The 21,292-nt window shown below is 40.4% G+C and overlaps 1 protein-coding gene across 2 annotated transcripts in view; it reads left to right on the top strand.

Moving 5' to 3' along the window:
- Nucleotides 1-21,292, top strand: part of nckap1l (NCK associated protein 1 like) — a 52,357-nt gene that overhangs the window by 14,413 nt on the left and 16,652 nt on the right. The window contains exons 4-25 of one of the 2 annotated variants that reach the window (XM_054785162.1): nt 117-379; nt 3,254-3,364; nt 3,480-3,572; nt 4,964-5,020; nt 5,100-5,242; nt 5,314-5,404; nt 5,480-5,617; nt 7,185-7,233; nt 7,341-7,497; nt 9,266-9,322; nt 9,401-9,497; nt 10,056-10,165; nt 10,249-10,381; nt 10,456-10,537; nt 13,037-13,095; nt 13,165-13,307; nt 13,381-13,516; nt 15,867-15,986; nt 16,074-16,213; nt 17,314-17,445; nt 19,604-19,822; nt 20,543-20,673. In XM_054785162.1, the coding sequence (XP_054641137.1) occupies nt 290-379; nt 3,254-3,364; nt 3,480-3,572; nt 4,964-5,020; nt 5,100-5,242; nt 5,314-5,404; nt 5,480-5,617; nt 7,185-7,233; nt 7,341-7,497; nt 9,266-9,322; nt 9,401-9,497; nt 10,056-10,165; nt 10,249-10,381; nt 10,456-10,537; nt 13,037-13,095; nt 13,165-13,307; nt 13,381-13,516; nt 15,867-15,986; nt 16,074-16,213; nt 17,314-17,445; nt 19,604-19,822; nt 20,543-20,673 (2,488 nt within the window). In that variant the 5' untranslated portion in view covers nt 117-289. The remainder of the gene's footprint in view (nt 1-116; nt 380-3,253; nt 3,365-3,479; nt 3,573-4,963; nt 5,021-5,099; nt 5,243-5,313; nt 5,405-5,479; nt 5,618-7,184; nt 7,234-7,340; nt 7,498-9,265; nt 9,323-9,400; nt 9,498-10,055; nt 10,166-10,248; nt 10,382-10,455; nt 10,538-13,036; nt 13,096-13,164; nt 13,308-13,380; nt 13,517-15,866; nt 15,987-16,073; nt 16,214-17,313; nt 17,446-19,603; nt 19,823-20,542; nt 20,674-21,292) is intronic. The other variant, XM_054785163.1, reaches the window with a different exon arrangement.

The following is a 21,292-nucleotide window of genomic DNA, read 5'->3' as shown; positions in this document are numbered from 1 at the left end:
AAGTTATGTACAATACCAGTAAATCTGGTAGTTTCTGTAAGAAACAATGCAATGTAACTATCTTATATATCAGTTCTTCTATTCACATCTTCTTGTTGACATGTGGGTTATTACAGCAAAACCACCCGACAGTAACTCCAAACTCCGCCTCCCACAACCACGAGCCCCATGTGACCCATCAGCGGCAGGGGTGAGGCCTCGGGTGCACTTGTTTTCAAGGGTCCAGCTTCCTCAGTACCAGGAGGACAAGGCTTGTGCGGAGGGACAGGTGACGCGTGGGGTTGAGACCATGGACTACCATCAAAAACTGGCGGAAAAACTCACCATCCTAAATGAGAGAGGGAACGGGGTGCTGATACGCATGAACTACATCAAGAAGGTGAGGGGTAAGAAATAAGGAAGTTAGCTATGACTTACTGTATGTCACATGCTATTCAGTGGCGATCATCTCAGGCATACATATACACAATAAATAACTTCAGTTGCGCACCTAAAATATGTATCATTTATTGGCTGTAATTAGTTAGAGATTCACCTCATAAAACCAAACCACAATGTTTTGGGAATCATTTCAACTGAACACAAATACAAATATTCTGAGCGGCCAAGCTTGTTGTGTATTGCACTTCCTGTCTTCCAGTTGTACTCAAACAAAGAGGAAGTGCAACCAGGAAGTCGGTCTCTGCTGTCAGTCAACCCAAGTTTCAGTAGCCTCAAACAGTCAAACATGATAATAAAACAATAAAAAAGTCCAACTTTTTTGTGTGAGCAGCACCGCACTCTTGGGCCCTGACATGCCACATTATGCATTTCTGGGTGAGACTGTCAGGAAGTGACACAAAGTGCAAATTATGTTGGAGAATTTTCCTATTTTTAGACATAATTAACCTTCGCCAGGGAGTGTGCAAACTTTATTTTCAGCCTGACTTCACTTCATTTGGGAGCCAATCATTTCACACAGTGACTGTGGAACCATGCAGAAGGGCGCTCGCTATCCAGCTCAAGGTCCCCTTCATGGTTGTTTGCTAAAAAGAAAAGGCTATTATTCACTCCAATACTATTTTTTGTCAACACAGTGTGACAATTTGACTGGGTGTCGGACTAAATTGTTATGTTCGATATGCTAGAGCAAACTTTTTGCTCCAAGTACAGTGGATCCCCGAAAATTTTTGGTCAATTTGTTTTTTTTAATATTAATTTTATTTTTTTTTTTCTTAGAAAACACATCTCATTCACCTTAAGTCAGCAATAATTTATAAATATGTGATAATACAGGCAAAATGTACATCATTCATGCACAACTGTTTAAAACAGCCCGCAATTTTGACTTGTTTATGTTTTAACGCATTGCTAATTGTGCCGGTGCGATCGAGCAGTGTGTCAAAAAAAAAGACATTTTTATGGGCTATTACTCACAGACTTCCGCCATTCCCTGGTGGAAAGTTACCCCCGCGACCCAATCCACCTCTTAATACCACCACTGCCGCTTCACAATTATGTAAACCATCAATAACATACAAAAAGGCAACATAACAATGTGTGGCATTACAGAACACATTATTACTACAGCAACAAACCCAGCTGACCCTTTATCTTCAAATACATCGTCTCATACCCAACTCATCACCAACAATACCCAACCCCAAAATCGAGACCTCTACACTACATCATCTGAAGCAGTTCAGAATCAATATTTATCTTAACAACATGACAAAAATTAAACAATTAAATAACATGACACTCACCACTCACTCGTAAGCACTGGTCTGGAAAACTTTCAGTCGAAGTGGGGAACAAATTCATTCCAAGACCGACTTGTATATAAAATATATATATATATAAACTTGCTTATTTGGCATCCTTCCGTCAGAGATGACGGTGGTCTGCTCAGTTGTTGTTATGCGTAACACGGCATTTCCTATTATGGCTGAAAAGTCCAATCCGATAGTGACAGTCCTTGGAGCAATTAATGCAAATGAAAGCTGAGGCTGTAACTTGCCTCAACTTTTCTCTTTTCTCTTCTGTCTCTTCTCTTTCTGGAATTCAAGGCGCCTTTCTTCAGCGTCCTTAATACCACAGGACACTAGATGGCGCCACTCTTCCCATTCGTTAGGCATTTCTTTATGTGAAGACCCGCCTCCTGCAGATCTTGTTTACAAAGGTCTTTGTAGCGCATCTGTGGTCGGCCTGGTGGTCTTGATCCTGTCTTTAGCTCGTGTGGGAGCCGGGATGGTGTCATCCTGTGAACATGACCAAGCTGACGCAGCCCTCATTGTCTCAGCATTGCAAACACCCTTGATGTGTTGGCTTGCTCCAGGACCTCTGTATCTGCTCATATTTGCTCAAATAACGTACACAGAATGTTGAACGACTCAGTCTCTGTCTCTTCATGTCAAAACAGGATCAATGAAGCATGGCGTTGCTCATGTGATGAAGCGTTCAAGCGCGCTGCGTAACCCTGAGTGTTAGATGGAAAAAGGCTGATGTTACTGTATGCCTGTTAGTGAGCTCTGTGAGGCAAATTTGAAATCTGATTGGTCACAGAAACAGCCCCATTGCTAATACTTTAAGTGATGTGTGCCAGTACTCCTGACTCTGAAGGCCCTGGGCAGATTACACTGACATAGCAACACACAGAATCTAAAATCTGATAGGACAAGAAAATCTAGCATACACGTACACCTTCCGGAAGCGGTGCAGCCAAGAGGGACACCTACAAAATGAAGATAATTGACTGTTCGGAATAAATTCATACAATTTCATAGAACAAATACTAGAATTTAAGTTGTAAATGTAGATCAGTGTTTCTAATAGTTTTTAGGCCAGCAGAGAAGACCTAAGCCCACTAGTAAAATACATTTGTGTCCTGTATGGAACTAATTAATTGTATTGCATGTTGGCCTCGTGGTTAGTTAGCACGGTGGCCTGATCGAGAGCTTGAATCTTCATTTGGGCATGTCTGTTAGCATGTTTTGTCCAGATATTCTGGCTTCCTCTCACATTTAAAAAAAATGCATGTTAGGATAACTGGAGACTCTAAATTGTCCGTAGGTGTGAGTGTGAATGGTTGTGTGTATTTGCTGGCAACCCATCCAGGATGTACCCTGCCTCTCACCCGAAGTCAGCCGGGATAGTCTCCAGCTCACCCACAACCCTAATGAGGACAAGCAGCATAGAAAATGGATGGATGTTTGTGGATGCATAGCTCATATTGTCACTTGTCATCTTGAGAATTGCAAATTCTGTTTTGCAGTTGTGTGCAGATGTCAAGCTGCGGCCAGCCATCCTTACAGATAAGTCAATGGAAGCTGCCATCAAATATATCAACAAAAAGTTCCCAAACATTGATTTCCGAGGAAACATAGTAAGTATTCCACTGTTGCTTTGATGGGATGTTATTTGGGAAGCTGGTTCAAATATCTAACAACAGCAACATTACAAAGAACACATTTTAAAAAAATTGCTGTTCCTCATTGTAGCAAAACCTAACCAGCATCCAGCGGCAAAAGTCTGATGTGATGGAGGCCACAACAAGCTACTACGACTCTTTTCTAGACGTCATAGAGTTCAGGGTAATTGTTGGTTTTCTTTATGGTATGGAACCCGCATAAATCAAGTTACATCAAGGAACATCACATATTTACACTTGTGTAAGTCAACATGTCCGAAAAGGAGCAGGAAAATGCAGCGCTTAATTAATCCTCCTCCTTCTCCGTGCCCGAGCAATTACTGATACTGTAGTTTGTTCGCATGTTTACATTTTCTAGATATCTTATTCAGTGGGTAGCGGATCCATTTTAGGGAGGCTCGCAGAGAGGTATTCAAAAATTAAAGTATTACAGATACAATAATAATGAAAATATAAATAAATAAAAATAAATAAAAATAAAATAAATACCAAATGATAAATACATTAAATACAAGCGATGTTAGATTTTTTTTCTTCCTCCTTGGTATATAGTCGTTGCACAATTATAAGTGAATATCCGATTTTGTAGACTTATTTAGTGCATTTTTCATATTTAATTTGAATTTTTTTTATGTTCAACTCATTTCCTTAACAAAATGCCTTCATACATTCCTGTAAAATTCATTGTGTGTTAGTGTTTAAAAGATGGACATAGGCAAAGACTATGAAGAAAAAGTGGATCGCGACTTAATGACCTTTGGGAAACATGGGTCCCAGGTTGAGACCATTTGAGAACCCCTCTGTATGGTGTATACATGAATACAGGGTATAGTAATAATAAGTTATTAAATCATGATAAACAAATCAAATCAGGATAAATTATATCAGACATTACGGTTAACAGCATTTGTCTTTCGCCATACACCTTGTGAACGCCATATGCTTGTACTTTTTTTTTTCAGTTGGCTCACTGCTTGCTCAACCTATTCCACAATTTAACTCCAAAAAAACGATATCATTTTTAAGTGTTGTGCAGGCATGCAGGTGTTTTAAATGTACTCCTCCTTTTCCTCTGCTACTTCTGCTTATATTATGCTACTTTTCTGTTTTATATCCACCAAATTATATACTTTATAATGAAAACAATTTTGATGAAACGGTGTAAAGTCTTCTTCTTAAAAATGAAAACAAAAATTGAATGATTGTCACCTTCTCTCTCCTGCCTACCATCTAATCATTATCCAGTATCACATTTGCATATAGAGTGGATTATTATTCTGACATAGAAAATAGTTGATTTTCCTCCAGTATGCTTGCCGGGGTTTGGTGCACTTTGTTACACTTCCACTAGCATTTGTATGATGGAGGTTGCGTCCAGGTGGAGGCATCATCTGTATTTATGAGATGGTGTCGATAACTCAATCATGATGATGAATTTAAGCAATCTTCTTTTTGGGATGAAATAATAAGCCGCTGTTGCGCATAGTACAGTCACTGACAACTGATGTGCATGTTAACATGGTGTTTTTTTAATTAAATTCCAATCTCCTTCAGGACCACGTCTATGAGTTGCTGAACACCATAGATGCCTGCCAGTGCTTCTTTGATATTGTAAGTTCTTGTTATTGCACTGCAAAACAAATGCACCTTTTTTTTTAAGAATGACTGAGGGTTGAATTGTGAATTTTAGGCTGTAAACTTTGACTTCACCAAGAGCTACTTGGACCTGATCATCACTTATGCCTCAGTTATCATCACCCTCGCTCGCATCGATGAGAAAAAGGCTCTGGTGGGCATGTTCAACTGTGCTCATGAGATGATGAAGGGCAACAGGTGTGACTGATTTACAGACTTGCTTCTTCTTTTTGTGCCTAACGATTTGCATGTTTTATTGCGTCCTGCAGTGACCCCTCCTACCCACGCCTCAGCCAGATGTTTGTGGAATACGAGCATCCCTGGAAAAAGCTCACTGAGGAGTTTGGACCTCACACCAGGGTGAGGACCGTTTGGAAGAGACTTTCATGGTCTTGCATGATGAATGTTACCCTCCATGGTTGTGTGCCCCTCTAGTCAGTGACCGCAGCACTGCTGTCTCTGAGAATGATCTACCCAAGGAGGAACCTACCGGCCGAACAGTGGCGGAATGCCCAGCTCCTCAGTCTGCTCAGTGCTCCGGCTACTATGTTGGATCCGGCCTGCTGTGACACTGTGAGTCTGGTACCTACTGTATAGATTAAACTCTAGAAAAACCTGTTGTTATGCGCCCAAATGGTTACTTGGGTAGGGTAGGCAGGTAGGTTGGTAGTTAGGTGGAGGCATGGATGGATGGATAAGCAGCAAGCCACATAGGTTGGCTGGTAGTTAGGTCGGTGGATTGATGGTAGATTGATTGATGGATAGAGGGATTACCAAGAAGGCAGATAGGTATAGTAGTTAGGTCGACCAGTCCATGGATGGATGGGTGGATGGATAAAGGGATGGTAGAGAGGCAGATGGAGTTGGTAGGTAGGTAGGTAGTTTGTTACGTGAATGATGGCTGGATGGATTGATTGATTGACTGATTGATTGATTGATTGATTGACTTGATGGCTGGAAGGTTTGGTAGGAAGGCTGATAGGTACAGTAGGTAGGTGGATGATGGATGGATGGATGTATGTATGGATGGGTCGATAGGCAGGTAGTAAGGTGGATGGATGGATTGGTAAAGTTAACAGTAAATAATCTTGATCATGGATGTTTGGCATGTGTCATGAATTATCCATCTCCACCATAATCCACCTCCGCCTTCTCTAGTTGTTGTCAGGAACGGAGTGAGCCGCAGGTTGGAACCCAAGATGCGCGAGACGACGTGAGCTTGGAAGAAGTGTTTATTCCAAAACTCAAAAGGAGAAAAATGTACAACACAGGCAAAAGTACAAACAAGGATCTAATAACTAAGGGGGACCCGTATGGCAGACGGGAAAAGGCAATATAACAAAAGGTGCTACCAAAAGAGTAGATCTAGTAACAGAAAGCGCTGCCGAGTAATCAGGCAGGAAAAGGCTAGCAGGATGCTTACGCTGCTGGAGTGTCCAGGCAGGGGAAAAGTAGCAAAAGGCTAGGCAAGTGTTACAAGTAGCAAGTAACATGAAATGGTAGCAGAGGAGCCTGGGTCGAGGAGTAGGAGTCAACGATCTGGCAACATTGGCTGGGGAGCTTGCATCTTAAAGGCAGCACAGGTAATCAGCCCCAGGTGTTGCCAATCAGCTCCTCATGTTGGTGTGCAGGGTGTACTGCAAAAAGAGCACAGGAGAGGGCAGTATCGCAGTACACAGCACACCACATTTGTGTTCCTATCACTGCCACCTTCTTCCATCCATGACTGAGGGCATCTGTCGAACTTTTTGCGCCTCTTCAAATATTGCTTTCCATTACCGCTATTTTTATTTCTACTGCTATTTTATGTGATGTGATGTTTTGCTTCCCTGCAGCAGGGGGACTTTCTCACATAAGAAGCACTGTTTGTTCGTCAATACGGACCTCCAGGCACACTGTTTATATTTGCTATCAAATACAATCCATTGGAAGAAAAAAGACCCCAAGACATGGCAAAAGTGTGTGTGTGTGTGTGTGTAAAAGACTCCTTGAAACCTAATGATTTGAATGTGAGGGTGGGAGCAAGCAGAACACAACACAATACAATTGTTCATAAGTCTCTTTGTTTTGTATGCATGGAAGGCTGTCATAATCCATCATGGTTGACAGTTAATAAGCCTGATGATGTTCCTCCCCACAGATGGCTTGTGAATATCTGCCTTTGGAGGTAATGGAGCGCTGGATCATCAGTAAGTAACAAATTCCATTAGTGTCATTCTTTGGAGGTGTGGCGGTTTGCTGTCATTTGTCTAAATATCATCCAGTGCTGAATCAAGAGCATCTCTTGTCCCTGCAGTCGGCTTCCTCCTGTGCCACAGCAGCCTGAATAGCAACCAAGCTTCCCAGGAGCTGTGGAAAATGGCTCTGCGGAGCGGCTTGTACATCACCCTCACCAGAGACGAGCTGCTCAGCATACACAAAGTCTCTGAAGACCTCTTTGACAACATCAAAGGGTATGGAAGCTCCCCTACGGTAATACACTGTACTGCTATGCTCTCCCTTTATACTCTCCATATAAAACATATTTTTACATACTCACATTTAAATGTGTATTGCATCCTTTTTGTATTTTCAATTGTAAAGCCAACGACCAAATTCAGAATAAAGCAGTGCTTCTCAAATAGTGAGAAGCACCTTTCTTAGGAGGCATGGTGAGGTGTTAGGGGGTCCGTGGGGAACAGGGGTGGTGTCAGTACTCGGCTATGTCCACACTAACACGGATATTTTCAAAAACATCCACCCCGGGGTGAAAAAAAATGTCCATCCACACCGCCTGTCATGAGCCAACCAGAAGCCTGAAAACGCAGCTACAGCTGACTTAACGTCTGTGCTCATCAATAAAGTGTGATATTAGATGTACAATGATGTGTAAATTATCTTCAAGATCAGCGCTTGCTTCCACAGAGTCCAGGAAACGTTATGAATGTTTGTTTTTTAATTGCAAGCACACAAGTCAACCGCTGCACAAAATGAAACCAACACCCATAAGTCAGTACGCATGTGAAACAAACTAAAAAGCTCAGTTTTACCTGTCATACAGTACATACACGTGCTGAAGCTGGAGTTTCTAAAAATCCCCACTCTGGCTAGAGATTTCCAAAAGCTCAGTTTTTAAGGACAAAAACCTATGTTTGCGTGTGGACGAGCAGCCAAAAGGCATAGAAAAATATGCTTTAAAAAAGTATATAAATCTGTATTCCTGCGTACATGGCCTTAGTGCAGACAACGTGCATGCGTTTTTTCGAACTCGGCACACATTTTGACCCTTGAATATGCTTTGCTGCTCTTGAGGGATGCATTTTGTTGCATTTCTCTCATTTCAGTTTTGAGTTCAGTTTAGTTCCGTCTGGATAATGCTCTTGTGTCGATTGGCACTACACTGGCTAGCTCCTCCCTGCAAAGCGATATTAAAAGCTGTGATTGCTCTGCTTGTGCAACATTATTTCTTGTGTGCAGAGGCCATGTAGCCCACCTACGTGAACACCTTCTCTTCCGATTTCGGCTCAACATTTGCAATAAAAATGACCGTTGGCTCCCGATCAGCACGGTATCGGCATATGCCGATACTTGCTTTATAACGCCGACCATATCCGCTGATCAGCTCCGCCCCCATTGCAGCATCCAGCCTATAGTGACCGTTTCCCCTCCAATTTCCCTTCACAAAGCCAAAACAAGCATGGCTGCCGTGTGAAACTTACCTGTCGTTGTGAGAGTGATGACACGAAAAATGTCTCGCTGAGGTGGCGCGTTGCGCAGCATTTGGAGGGACGGGCTCTTGGCAGGGTGTGGTGAGTTATCGGGGCTCACGACGTGATCGTCGATCGAGCAGCAGCTAATGTAATGGGAGGCGACGAGCAGCCACATCCAGAGCGAATTGTACGAATCTCCCACAGTTTACATTGGCTGTCAGCTGTGGATGGAATTCGGGGATATCAAAGTAGTTCAGAGGAGGACAAGCGGCCAGTGTTGACACTCATAAAGTGGTTCATACAGACAGAAAAATATATCCAGGTTCTCAATAAACAAGTTTTGTATTATTTATAACAAAAATCGAATTAATTAATAAAATAAAATGAAATAAAATAAGTTATGTCCAAATGAGCTGAATCAATAAAGGACCACAGCCTTCATGTAGCGCTTTTGGACATAATACTGTATGTGGTGAGTCTTGCTGACAGCATTCACTTGCTACCCATAATTTCAATGCAACATCTTTTTCAGATACGGCAAGCGTATTGCAGACGTCAAGGAGTGCCGCGATCATGTCATAGCTAACAGGTAGCGCAATACACCTTTGGGCCACACATATTAAAATATATAAAGTATAGATTTACCATAGCGCTATAATGTTGACAGTGGGGTACTACACCGAGAGAGGAGACACTTCCTTAGAGGAGCCATGAAGGAATTAGTGATGGTCCTGGAAGATGAACCAGGGCTGCTGGGACCAAAGGTAAAATATATTGATTATACTGTACAGCAGTGGTCTCAAACTCAATTTCACTGGGGGCCGGTGGAGGTAGAGTCTGGGTGAGGCTGGGTCGCATCAAGTATTGGGAGTAGGGCTGGGAATCTCAGGGTACCTCACGATACGATACAATTCACAATACATCCATGTGATAACACCAGTGTTAGTTCAGTGTTGGTGTTTACTTGGCCCTGTAAGTATGGAAGTAACACTGAGCTTGCCCGGATGTTGTGGGCTGCAGTTAGACTACTCTTTGATGTCCAGTTGCGGGGCGCAAGATACGATTTAGTGGGCCGCAAATGGCCCGCGGGCTGTGAGTTTGAGACCCCTGCTGTACAGTGTATAAAAAAGTGATTTAGACTGTGTAGTAGGCTTTATATAGTTTGTATTTGGTGAGGGTCCAAGTTACAATACATGGACAAAAGTATTGGGATGTCACGCATACATGTCTTAAGCATACATACGTGGTCCCAATAAGTTTGTCAATTGTGTCCCAGATCCATCCATCATAATCCGTCATTTTACTCACCTTCACTGTTTAAGGCTCTCTTTGTCTTCATGGCCCTGACGTTCTCCCGTGACGAAGTCCTGTGGCTGGTGCGACACTCTGAGAACATGCCCAAAATAAAAACACCTGAGGACTATGTTGACAAGTACATAATACTGCACCATCAAAACAAGGAACAAGCGGTAACACCTCTGTGAATAAACAAAATCTATTTGGCTGATTTTCAAGTCAGATGGCGGAGTTGCTCTTCCACATGGAGAGACTGAGAGGACTCATGAGAAAATACTACCACGTCGTCCAGCGTTACCACATCCAGTACCTGGCTCAGTTTGATGCCCTGGTTCTCAATGACACCATACAGGTAAACGTTGGATCACTGTGTGTCATAGAACATGATTACTCTTTAGAGGGAATCATTTCTTCTCTCCTCTACAGAACATGCACGTGTGTCCAGAGGAGGAATCAGTTCTGCTGAGTTCATTTGTTTCAACCCTTTCTGTGCTCTCAGTGAAACAAGGTAATGACTGCATTGTACCAAATATAAGATGACCCCTCTTTTAAGACATAATGTTTTGGGGTTTTTTTAAACCGTGTTTTCAGAATGAGTGAAATAACCGGTAGATTGCATAAAAAAAAATGAATTGACTGTCAAAGCTAGTGCTTCCTACTATGGTACGTTCAAGGACAGCCGAACAAAGTGCAAAGTTTCAAAGCTTAACCAAAAAACATTATTAATGAAGCATAAAATACAAATGTCCTAATCCAATATTGGTGTCAGATTTTGGGCTGATACCAGCAAAAAAAAAAACAATATCAGATTATATCAGCCTGCGTCTCAATTTTCCCATACTGGCACTCCGATACAAGCAGACAATTCCAGCACGTCTATCCAGCAGCGACTGATAGAGCTCATGTGACCACACCAGTGTTTGCTAGCGTGCTAACAAAGTAGCAAGAGTGATGTCAGCCATGTGGCAGTAAAAAGACACTGCAGCTGGGTGCAATACGTGTCATGAACAAGTTTCCTGTGATAGCACAGAACTGAGGAAGTTTAATACAACCAACCTCATCGTGCATATGAAGCGGCACCAAACGGGAAACTCGCTAAATTATCTGCCATGACATTGTGGATAAAACTATACCCCACATGCATAATGAAGTAAATGGGCGAGTTTTTGCCATACCTACTGTTGCGAACTGTTTTTCTCTGTTTGATTAATACTGTATGACTTGATCAAGCCTTTTCTAACATTCCACACCAAAAACTACATAAGAAAAGTATGTATGATTGGTGATTTACCAACATTTCACAAAATAAATAGTAAAACTATGTATGATTGGTGTCGATATCGGATAAATATCAATATTGGCTGATATTCAAGACTGCAATATCGGTATCGTATCGGAAGTGAAAAAGAGACACACCTACATAAAAACATAAACATGTAAATATTGTGGGCTTTCTTACAGTGGTACATGTATGCTATGCATTTTGAGCGTATCATCGCATATTTATACATTGTTACCAATTTATGGGGAATGAGATGTGTTTTCTGTTGAAAAAACAGCCTATTTTGGGATTTTGTGGGGGCCGTGAATGCTGACTCGCAAATGTGTGGGGATCCACTGTACACACAACGCTAACTTACTTTTCCCAGTGGGTATCTGGTGTGTGTATAAGTGACAGGAAGAAAGGCTCTGACTTGCTTGGGAAGAAATTGTTTGGCGCCACCTTCTGGTGTGCGTTTATAAATCTCTACACACTGGATATAATTTTCTGAGGTTTTTCAAGGGAAGACACATCGGCCTTATTTTTTCTGCAAAAGATTTAAGCATGACCTCAAATAAAATACAGTGGATTCTCGTCCATTGAGGATTCAGCATTCATGGCCATGCAAATTCACAATAACATTTTGTTTCTCCAAAAACAGGCTGTTTTTTCCGCACGAAACACGTGTTTTCTGTGTGAAAAAAATGTCAATTTAAAAAATGTAGTCTGTAAAAATGTATTAAAAAAATAAAAATGTGCTAATACGTAAATAAGTAAAATGTACAGCATACATATACCACTGTTTTTAGCCCACAATTTTTAAATGCCTACATCTTTTTGCTTCAATGGTAACGACAGACTGCTGTGTGTCAAAATTAGACATTTTCATGGGCGTATCAACTACTAGCAGATAGGGATGCAACGATTACCGGTATTAGGGATTAACTGCGGTTCAACTCCTGGCGGTTAGTATTACCGTTTCAAATTAAAATGATCATAAACCCTTGATTGACAACCGCACTTTGATAAACTCACATTCCTCATTTCCTTAGCTCTGTGATGACACATGCTCTTTCAAGCCCTGCAAGCAGCAAGCATTCAGAAGAGGGCGCCCATGCGCAATTTTCAATGTTGGGCTTGGTCAGGGAAAGTATATTGTGTTTGTTTATTTGTTTTTTTTCATTAAAACTTTGTTAGACTTCAGTGTATCAGTACTTTTTAAAAATATTGAGCACATCCACCAATACCGTGATAATAATGATAACCGTGATCATTTTGATCACAGTAATCATGATATGAAATTTTAATATCCTTGCATCCCTCCTCACAGATTTACATCATTCACGGGTGGTCTTGGAACATAACAGCAGTGAGCAGCAGTTTCTGCTATCGGCTGTGTGTGCTATGACAATAAAGGGTCAGCAGATAGTGATGAAAGTCAGTTAACGAAACCTAGTGCAACATTCAATCTTGTTATTAAAACTCAACATAAGTCAACCTAAACCACAACTCAAGCAGCATGGATAGCCTGCTGTTTTTAAGTACGCACCACAAACAAAAAAAAAGACGCTTGTTAAAGATCCTCTACATAACAGGAACGCTATGCTGGTTTTAACACCTTTCGCAAAAATGCTAGTCAATATCTGTGTTCATGGAGAGCAGACGCTTCCATTAGGAACCAAGACTTGCAAAAGTGTTGTGTAGTTTATGCGTAATGCTGATGATGGTTTTCAATTGAATTTACAGTGGAGAACAAAGAGGAGTTTGATTTCAGGGCTGTGAGATTGGACTGGCTGAGGCTGCAGGTATGCGTCAAGTGCCACAGTGATGAATCTGCGTGAGCTTGTTAATTGTGTCTTCATGTTGCGTCTTAGGCCTACGCAAGTGTGAACAAGGCCCCTTTGTCTATAAAGGACTACCCAGACTTAGCAAAAGTCATGAACACCATCCAGTTTCACACTAAGATGGTGGACAGCATTGAAGAACTCCTGCAGGAAACGTCAGATTTGTCTGTTCTCTGGCAAGTCCACTCTTTACTAATCCACTCTTTGCTCTTGTACCTTATACTGACAGTTTGTATTTGGTCTAACTAGTTTCTTCCCACGAGTATGTGAGAGAATGTTTTGCCAGAGCAGTGAGGAAATGACTATGAAGCGATACCTGATGGCCTTCCCTTCTGTTTGCTCCCACTTCAACCAGTGTGGACACCCTTTCTGCCCTGAAGAGGTCAGTGTTCACTCAACCAGTAAAATATCATCCTCTTTGGACCATTGATGCTTCAATTGTCCTAGAAATAATATAATGTTTGTTATTTTGGCAATAAAACAAGATATTTTAAGTCATCATGATCTCTTGCTGTAGTTTTACATCAGAACATCACCCAAAATGAGAACACGAGGAGTCCCGCTTGGCTTTCTACTTTGACCTTTTTGATTTAAGTGCAACCAATAGAATGACTTACACCAGGGGATCACTAACTGGTGGACAGCAGTCCAAGTCCGGACCCAGACACCGTCCAATACGGACTTGCAGTCAATAAATTATTTAAATATTATAAGTTTAGACGGGGATCTTTTATTTTGAATGCCACATCTTTTTTAGGCTTTTCGGTACTGGTTGATCAGCTTAGGAAATCCACTGACCAGTTGCGTGGGAGTTAAGCCATCCCATGCGAAGCTACTCAGACAGTTAAATCTGTGCACTGGTGCTCAACAATGCAACCAAGACGGATGAAAGAGGAGAGAAGGGTCAAGGGTGACATGGAAGAACAAGTGAGACATACATGGTGAGGAGGTGGAAACGAGTGATAGATACGGGTAAAGAGGACAGCGAGTCGAGTGAAAATTAGAATGATATGTCTCCCAGCTACTCCTGTCATTCCTTGCGATGTTGCAGGTGTGAGAGGACAGCGACACAAGTGAGCCGGAGACAACAGAAAAGGAAGAGGAAAGTGGACAGTGAAACAGTAGCTTTCAGCACAGAATAGACAAAGTTTTTGACCAAACATTCCCCCTCAAGTCTCAACTCACAGTCGCAGAAGTGCCGAAAATACTGATGTATAAGCAGCTACTTTTTTCTTAAACTTGTGAACTGCCGTTTATACAGTGGTGAGGCTAATCTATGGTTAAATTTTAAACTCATGACATCTTGGGGGTTCGGGGAGGGGGGCGACTGGACCAGACCTTAGCCTGAGAAGATTTTCTGTATCTGGACCTATTCAAATGAATTTGAAAAGTCACCCCAGACACCACCAGTTATCTTCAAGCCACATGTTAAATCATAAGCGGGGGTAGCAAAAACTGTAGTATTTGCAAAGCAAATTATTTTTGAGGTGGTACTTAGCGCAAAAAAAATGGAGACGCACCACCTTAGACTTACGTACAGCAAAACAATAACTTTGTATTGCAACATTTCCTCAGTTATCGTAAATAAAGGACAACTGCCGCGTTCTGCATGACAGTTTGAAATTTTCGTTGGGTTGTCTCTTTTTCTGCAATAATTTCCTGTTTGGTGCTTTTATTTTGTTACGTTTGTTTCCTGTTTGGGCTGAATGCATTACCTTTACTCTGTTTAGAGGGAGCTGAGGAGCGCAACTGTGTATAATTTGTAATTAGGGTTCTGTTTCGTCGGAGGTTTGTTAGTTTTGCTTGAATTACGGTTACCTGTGTGTTTTGATGCAGCTGCATTTGCTGTCCTTGCCTGTACTGCAAATGTGGCGCTCTTTTAACGCGGCTAGATCACCATGGTAATTTAGGCTTAGCTTATTACCTGGTCCTGACCAGGTTATGTCCAGAGTTTCAGCTTAAAAGTAGAATAATATGACATCAAACGTCCCCTTTATGTGAACACACACAGAGCACAAAGCCAAGAAAATGACTTGACAAACTTAATAACCACCGTTGCAGTGCCGTTTAACTCTTTATGTTTTGTTTAGCTGCATCATGAGCACATAGACTGTCTATGTTGAGCCATTTTTGCAGGCCTCTGGTATTATTCTCATTTTTGCACGCGTTGTTTCCACCTCCCATGGTGAGTTTTATGGTTGCCTAAGCTGTACGTTCTACCGCCTTGGTGATTGCAGTACTTTGACTTTTTGTGTGTGATGCCTCTCCGTGTGAGCTTACCATTTGTTCATGAAAGACTTGATTGAGCCAACCTGCCGCCATGTCCTTGCGTCCTGAGGTAGCGTTAAACCAGATCCCAGCTGAACGTAACAGACAACAAACCTATCATCTGGACCACACTGTGAGTCTGTTGGCTGTTTTTCCCTTTGGTGCATGGTTCACGTGTAAAATGTCGTGATGTGATATAAACAAACGTGATTTGACTTTTGCTAGCGCTGTCGCAAAAAAAAGACATATAAAACACAGATCGCCACAGAATGCTTGTAAAAATCTAACTTCCCGCCAGTAAATTCCGCAACATTCAAGAAGATATTTATCAGAACATTCGTTTCTACTCTTGGTGTTTCTCTGAAGGTGCCGATACACAAATACAGAGTTGTGTAAACTGTGCATTTCTTCGCGTCATTCTTTATTTATTCACACACACATCCAGCACTTGTTTGTGTGTCCAGGAGGAGGCGATAGAGAAGAGGAGCCTGCGCCTGTGTGTGACCTTCCTGGAGCACATAGCCAAGCAGACCAGTGCTGTTATGTTGGAGATATGTGCTGAACAGTGCAACCTCAATGAGCAGGTATGGGCAAAATACAAAAAGCAATAAACCCATTGCATACAATAAATACTACTGTCTTATTAAAACGATGGACATGATGTTCTGTAGTTGCAGCCCAAACACTGTTCTGAAACCATCAGCGCAGCTCGCTACAGGAAGCAGAAGAAAGCTGTGCCAAAAAAAGGAGAGGTCCATAAAGAAAAACCAGGAGCTGAAAGCCTGAGGAAAGACCGCACCATCACCACCAAGTCAGATTTATTTTTAATTACTTTTGTGATACACTCAGTAAAGTAGACGCTTCTAATTAAGTCTGGTTAATTCTAGAGACATATATAATCCCTGTAGGACTTCGGGCCACTTTGGGACGTTGGGGGGGGATGTGGTGGTCTAATTAACTGTAGAATTCAGGTCTGTGTAGATTGGCGTTTCATTTATTACACAACTTACATTAGTAATAAACTACTGTTTAATCTTCTGTAAAAAAACATTCTGTTGATTAAGTGGCTTTTGTGTAATCTTTAGGCTTCTCTAGAAAGGTTTTTAAGTTTATTATGTAGTCAATAAGCAAGTATTTTCATTTTAGTTAGAGTTTATATACATACTTTATATACATACAGTAGTTCATATACATAGTGTGTATAGTTTATACATTTCCTGAAAAGTGTCATGTTTACTACATCGTTAATAAACACGTTTTTGTATGTTTAACCCACTCTAGAAAGACGTTTAGTTTATTGCGTAGTTAAATATTTTCATCATCCTCAAGCAGTTTTTACATTGTGAACCCTCTCTAGAATTTAATTCAGTTAATTGCATAAACCTCTCTAAAAAGTTGCTTAATTTTGCTACATAGGTTTTACATACTGGGATTGGCTGGCAACCAGTCCAGGGGGTACCCTGCCTCTCGTCCAAAGTTAGCTGGGATAGACTCCAGCAAACCCCTTCGACCCTAATGATGATAAGCGACATAGAAGATGGATAGATGGATGGGTTTTACATAGTTGATCATTGTTATCTTTAAACTTCTCGATAAAGCTGCTTCATTTCTTACCTAGCTGTTATGTAGTTATTGTTTTTACATTTTCAACACTGTCTAGAAAGGTGTTTAGTTTATTACTTACAGTCGTCAATAAACAACTTTTTTCTTAAACAGTCTATAGAAAGGTTGGATTACGTCCATATTACATTAAAAAAGTAGTTGAGTCGATTGCATTGTTGATTATATAATGAATACTTACACTGTAGCTCTATAGTGCTATTGTATTGATATAAATCTTAGAAATCCATACACCCAATCATCCCAGTATTTGTCCTAAACTCTTACATCCTGTCTTCCTTTGGGTTTCAGTGTGGACAAGATGCATCTGATGCTGACTGAGTTGTGCTCGTCCTACAGCCTGTGCAGCGACATCGTGGTGCACAGCCACGTGGTCCTTCCCACAGAGTTTCTGCTGTCTCATCTGGAGATATGTCTCTCTGAGTACGTTGAGTGCATGGAAAAGGAAGGGGCCATTGAATGCGGTCGCTGCAATGAGGCCCTGAAGGTTTACTTGAAGAGTCCCTGGGTGGACGTTGATTGTTAAACACCGTAATTGTGTAAATAGTTTTTACGGCGCTTATCCGCTTCAGAGTTGGAAGGGGGGCTGGAACCTATCACAGTGCAGTTGTGAACAGTGTGTTTGTTGAGAACTGATCCCATCTCAGCTGCATGAAAGTGAACCACACGTAGTATAGTACTACTACCAGTAGTATTTTATTGTTTTTTAGTCATGCGAATAATTACAGGATATTTAATAAATCGATACAACACAATATATAACTTAATGATGATAAAAATATAATATAAAATGCAATTGAAATGATGAAAATATATAAAATATACTAATAATGTTTTTTATAAATTAAAATGTAATATAAATCTATGTATATCTAACGACATATAATCTTATAATATGACATATAAATGACTATAATTAAATGAATGAATGAAAGAACTCCTAACAGTAATAATATTTATTTGTTCCCATAAAAGTATTATATATATATATATATATATATATATATATATGGTATATAACAATACAGTATATATGGTATATAGCAGGGGTGTCAAACTCGTGCCATGGAGGGCCGAGACACTGCAGGTTTTCTTTCCAGCCAGTCTCTAAAGCAGGTGATTTTAATGATCAACACCTTCAGTTTGAGGGAAGGAGCTCATCAATTAAATCACCTGCTGAATAAACTGGTTGAAGAGAAAACCTGCAGCGTCTCGGCCCTCCAGGGCACGAGTTTGACACATGTGGTATATAGCAATATATCATAAAAAATACAAATATATGATATAAAATCAACAAATGATTAACATTATTTTAATTTTAATATATAACTACTAATATAGTAGTAGTATACTTATATAAACTACTACTGATCTTCAAAATAATTTTAAATAAAATATTTTTTATATACATTTGTAAACCTATGTAATACAACATATAATCTTATGCTATAAAATATAAATTACTATAATTACATTTAATAAACAAATATATGATTAAAACTGCTACTGCTACTACTTGTACTACTACTAATAACATTACCAGTTCAAAAATGTATATATATATATATATATTATATAATATAAATAATATTAAACTATTTCAGTTATTGTAATTATTTAAATTTATAACATCACTACAACTACTATTGCTGCTATTGCTAACAATAATAATTTCAATTAATTAAAAAATAACTGTATAATACAATATAAAATCTATTAATAGAAATATTTATACTATGTTTAAATAAATAAAATCTATTTAAAATGTTAATGTTTACTGTCTTAGTTGTAATTATCTTGTCAGCTCGTGTATTGTTTATGTCATGCTGTATTGATCCCAAAGACGGGAATCATATGTCTCGTTTGTTACAAGAGACATACATACATATTTGTTGGCCCATACGGTAAATGCACCATATGGTCTCATAACGTATCACTTTATATCATTTAGTAGTTATTGTAAACTTGTTGACTGCTATGTTGTATAATTTATCAGTTTAAGAGGCAAAAGTATGTGATAAACAGTGTAAAAGCGAAAGCTGCATGATCCATGCACACCAACTGGCAGCTCATTTGTATCAATTGTCTCTCATAAACTGCCTCCTTCCTCACCAGCCTCCTTAACTGCCATCCTCTTCAACTACCATCCTCTTCATCTACCTCCATCACCGTCCTCTTTAACTACCATCCTCTTCATCTACCTCCATCACTGTCCTCTTGAACTACCATCCTCTTGAAGTACCTTCACTGTCAGGCTGAGCTGCACCCACTTAGAAAGCAGGGAGGTGATCATTCATGTCGCTCCTTTGGCTCTGCGTCATTTCAACTGTTATTTAGATTAGTGTTTGGCACCGGGGCAACCTGATGTTTCTGTGTATGCGTTCTGCTTCATCTCCTCTCCTTTTAACTGATGATTATCTCCCCCCGTCACCCTAAAATTAGCAACCTTGGGTAATACTGTGTAGTGATTTGCACCTTAATCTAGGTCAGAGTGTTGCAATGCCACCGTGGCTCATTTGAGGCATATTCTGGTACCATCTGTTCAATGCTAAGCGACTTTGGTTGAAACATGTGTCATCAGGAACATCGTGAGAATGGCCAATTACAACCAGGCCACCCTGGAGATCGCTCGGCCCGTAGACCTCCTGGCAGGGATAAGGTCTTACACCGCCAGCCTGCACAGCCTGCCTAACTACATCAACGTGGACGTCGCCCGGCTGGTGAGGAGCGTCCTGATGCAGCAAACACAGCCGCTGGATTCCAGAGGGGCACTGACGCTCACAAACATTTACACAAGCTGGTATGACTGCTTTATGCTTCATTGACAGGGAAGATTGCAGGGAGGATCGGCACACGTAACCTAAGGCTGCATTCACACTTGTAATTCGGTATTCTGGTCTGGACCAAAAATGAAAATGAGTTGGGGCTGTTTATAATTTATAATTTGATTATGGTTTATTTATGGTTATTATGGTTTATTTATTTTTTAAATGTTTCTTGTTTTTTTTATTTATTTATTTTTATTTATTTTTTTTTTTTCAGAAAATACATCTCATTCACCCGTAGTCGGTAATACTTTATAAATACGTGATAATACAGGTAACATTTATAGCATACATGCATACAAGCCCACAATTATTACATGTTTATGTTGCTATGCTTCACTGATGTTTTTTTCCTCAAGCCTTCAGATTTCACACTTTGCTTGGCAGTCATTGAACGCACCATAGCTGCCGTGAGACTCAAAAGTCAAGCTTACACGTAACTTTTCCGATTCCATCTGTTCATGCATCATCTTTCATTTGTGGTGTGTACCGATACATTTTATACATTAAATGTTTTTAATATTGCGATTGGCTGGTGAGCAGTCCAGGGTGCACCCCGCCTCTCGCCCAAAGTCAGCTGGGATAGGTTCCAGCATACCCCCGACTGACACAAATGTGAATGCTTCACACAGTGATTATGAATGCTGTCATGTACCATTCCGACACACCTGCTTATGGGTTTTTGTGCACCGCAGGTATCTGGAGAGTCTCTTACGTCTGGCCAGCAACTCCCTGATTGTCCACTGTCCCGCCATGCAGTGCTTTGTCAATCAAACGTTCGACAACGAACCCACTTTCAGAGCGGAGGAGTTCTCAGATGTATCAGGTTAGCGCCACAATTTCATCAAAACATTTAATGGTCTCTCTCAATAATTTAATCCCATTTGTTTGAGACAAAAATCTTGTAAGCAACACTTCAACAAGTATAACACGCATGAGTTTCACACCAACAACTACCTACCAAAATGTTTAAAGCGCATGCAGAGGTACATAAATAAGAGGACGCTGACCACTTGATACTTGATACTTGATACATGATACTTCAAATGCAGCTACTGCCATTGTGTCAAGTTAGTTAAAAAAAACGGCATCAGTGGGTTGCCACAGTTTTAATGGCAATGTTATTTGCCCGGGTGCTAAGTAGAGGCCCCAGTGTTATTTGCTTTTGTAGACCACGCAGCCCAACTATAAGAGACTCTGCAGTTGACTGACTAAAAGCCTTAATTGGAGCCTTTACATCATATGCAAATTTAAGGTAATGAACAGGAAGAGGTTTGTCCATAAAGGAAACTTCTAATACAAACTTCATCATACTGGGAAATCTTTGTCATCACACATAAATTATATTATTGTCAAAAGTTTGTCGAGATCAAATTAAGTGTATTAAGTGTAATTAAGTGCATAAAATGCATGTACACCCTTTCAAATGCAATATACTTTTATTT

Source organism: Dunckerocampus dactyliophorus, chromosome 8 (assembly GCF_027744805.1).
Source record: "Dunckerocampus dactyliophorus isolate RoL2022-P2 chromosome 8, RoL_Ddac_1.1, whole genome shotgun sequence".
Classification (NCBI taxonomy): Eukaryota; Metazoa; Chordata; class Actinopteri; order Syngnathiformes; family Syngnathidae; genus Dunckerocampus; species Dunckerocampus dactyliophorus.
The sequence above is the reverse complement of the archived record's forward strand: the minus strand, read 5'-3'. Positions and strand labels throughout refer to the sequence as shown.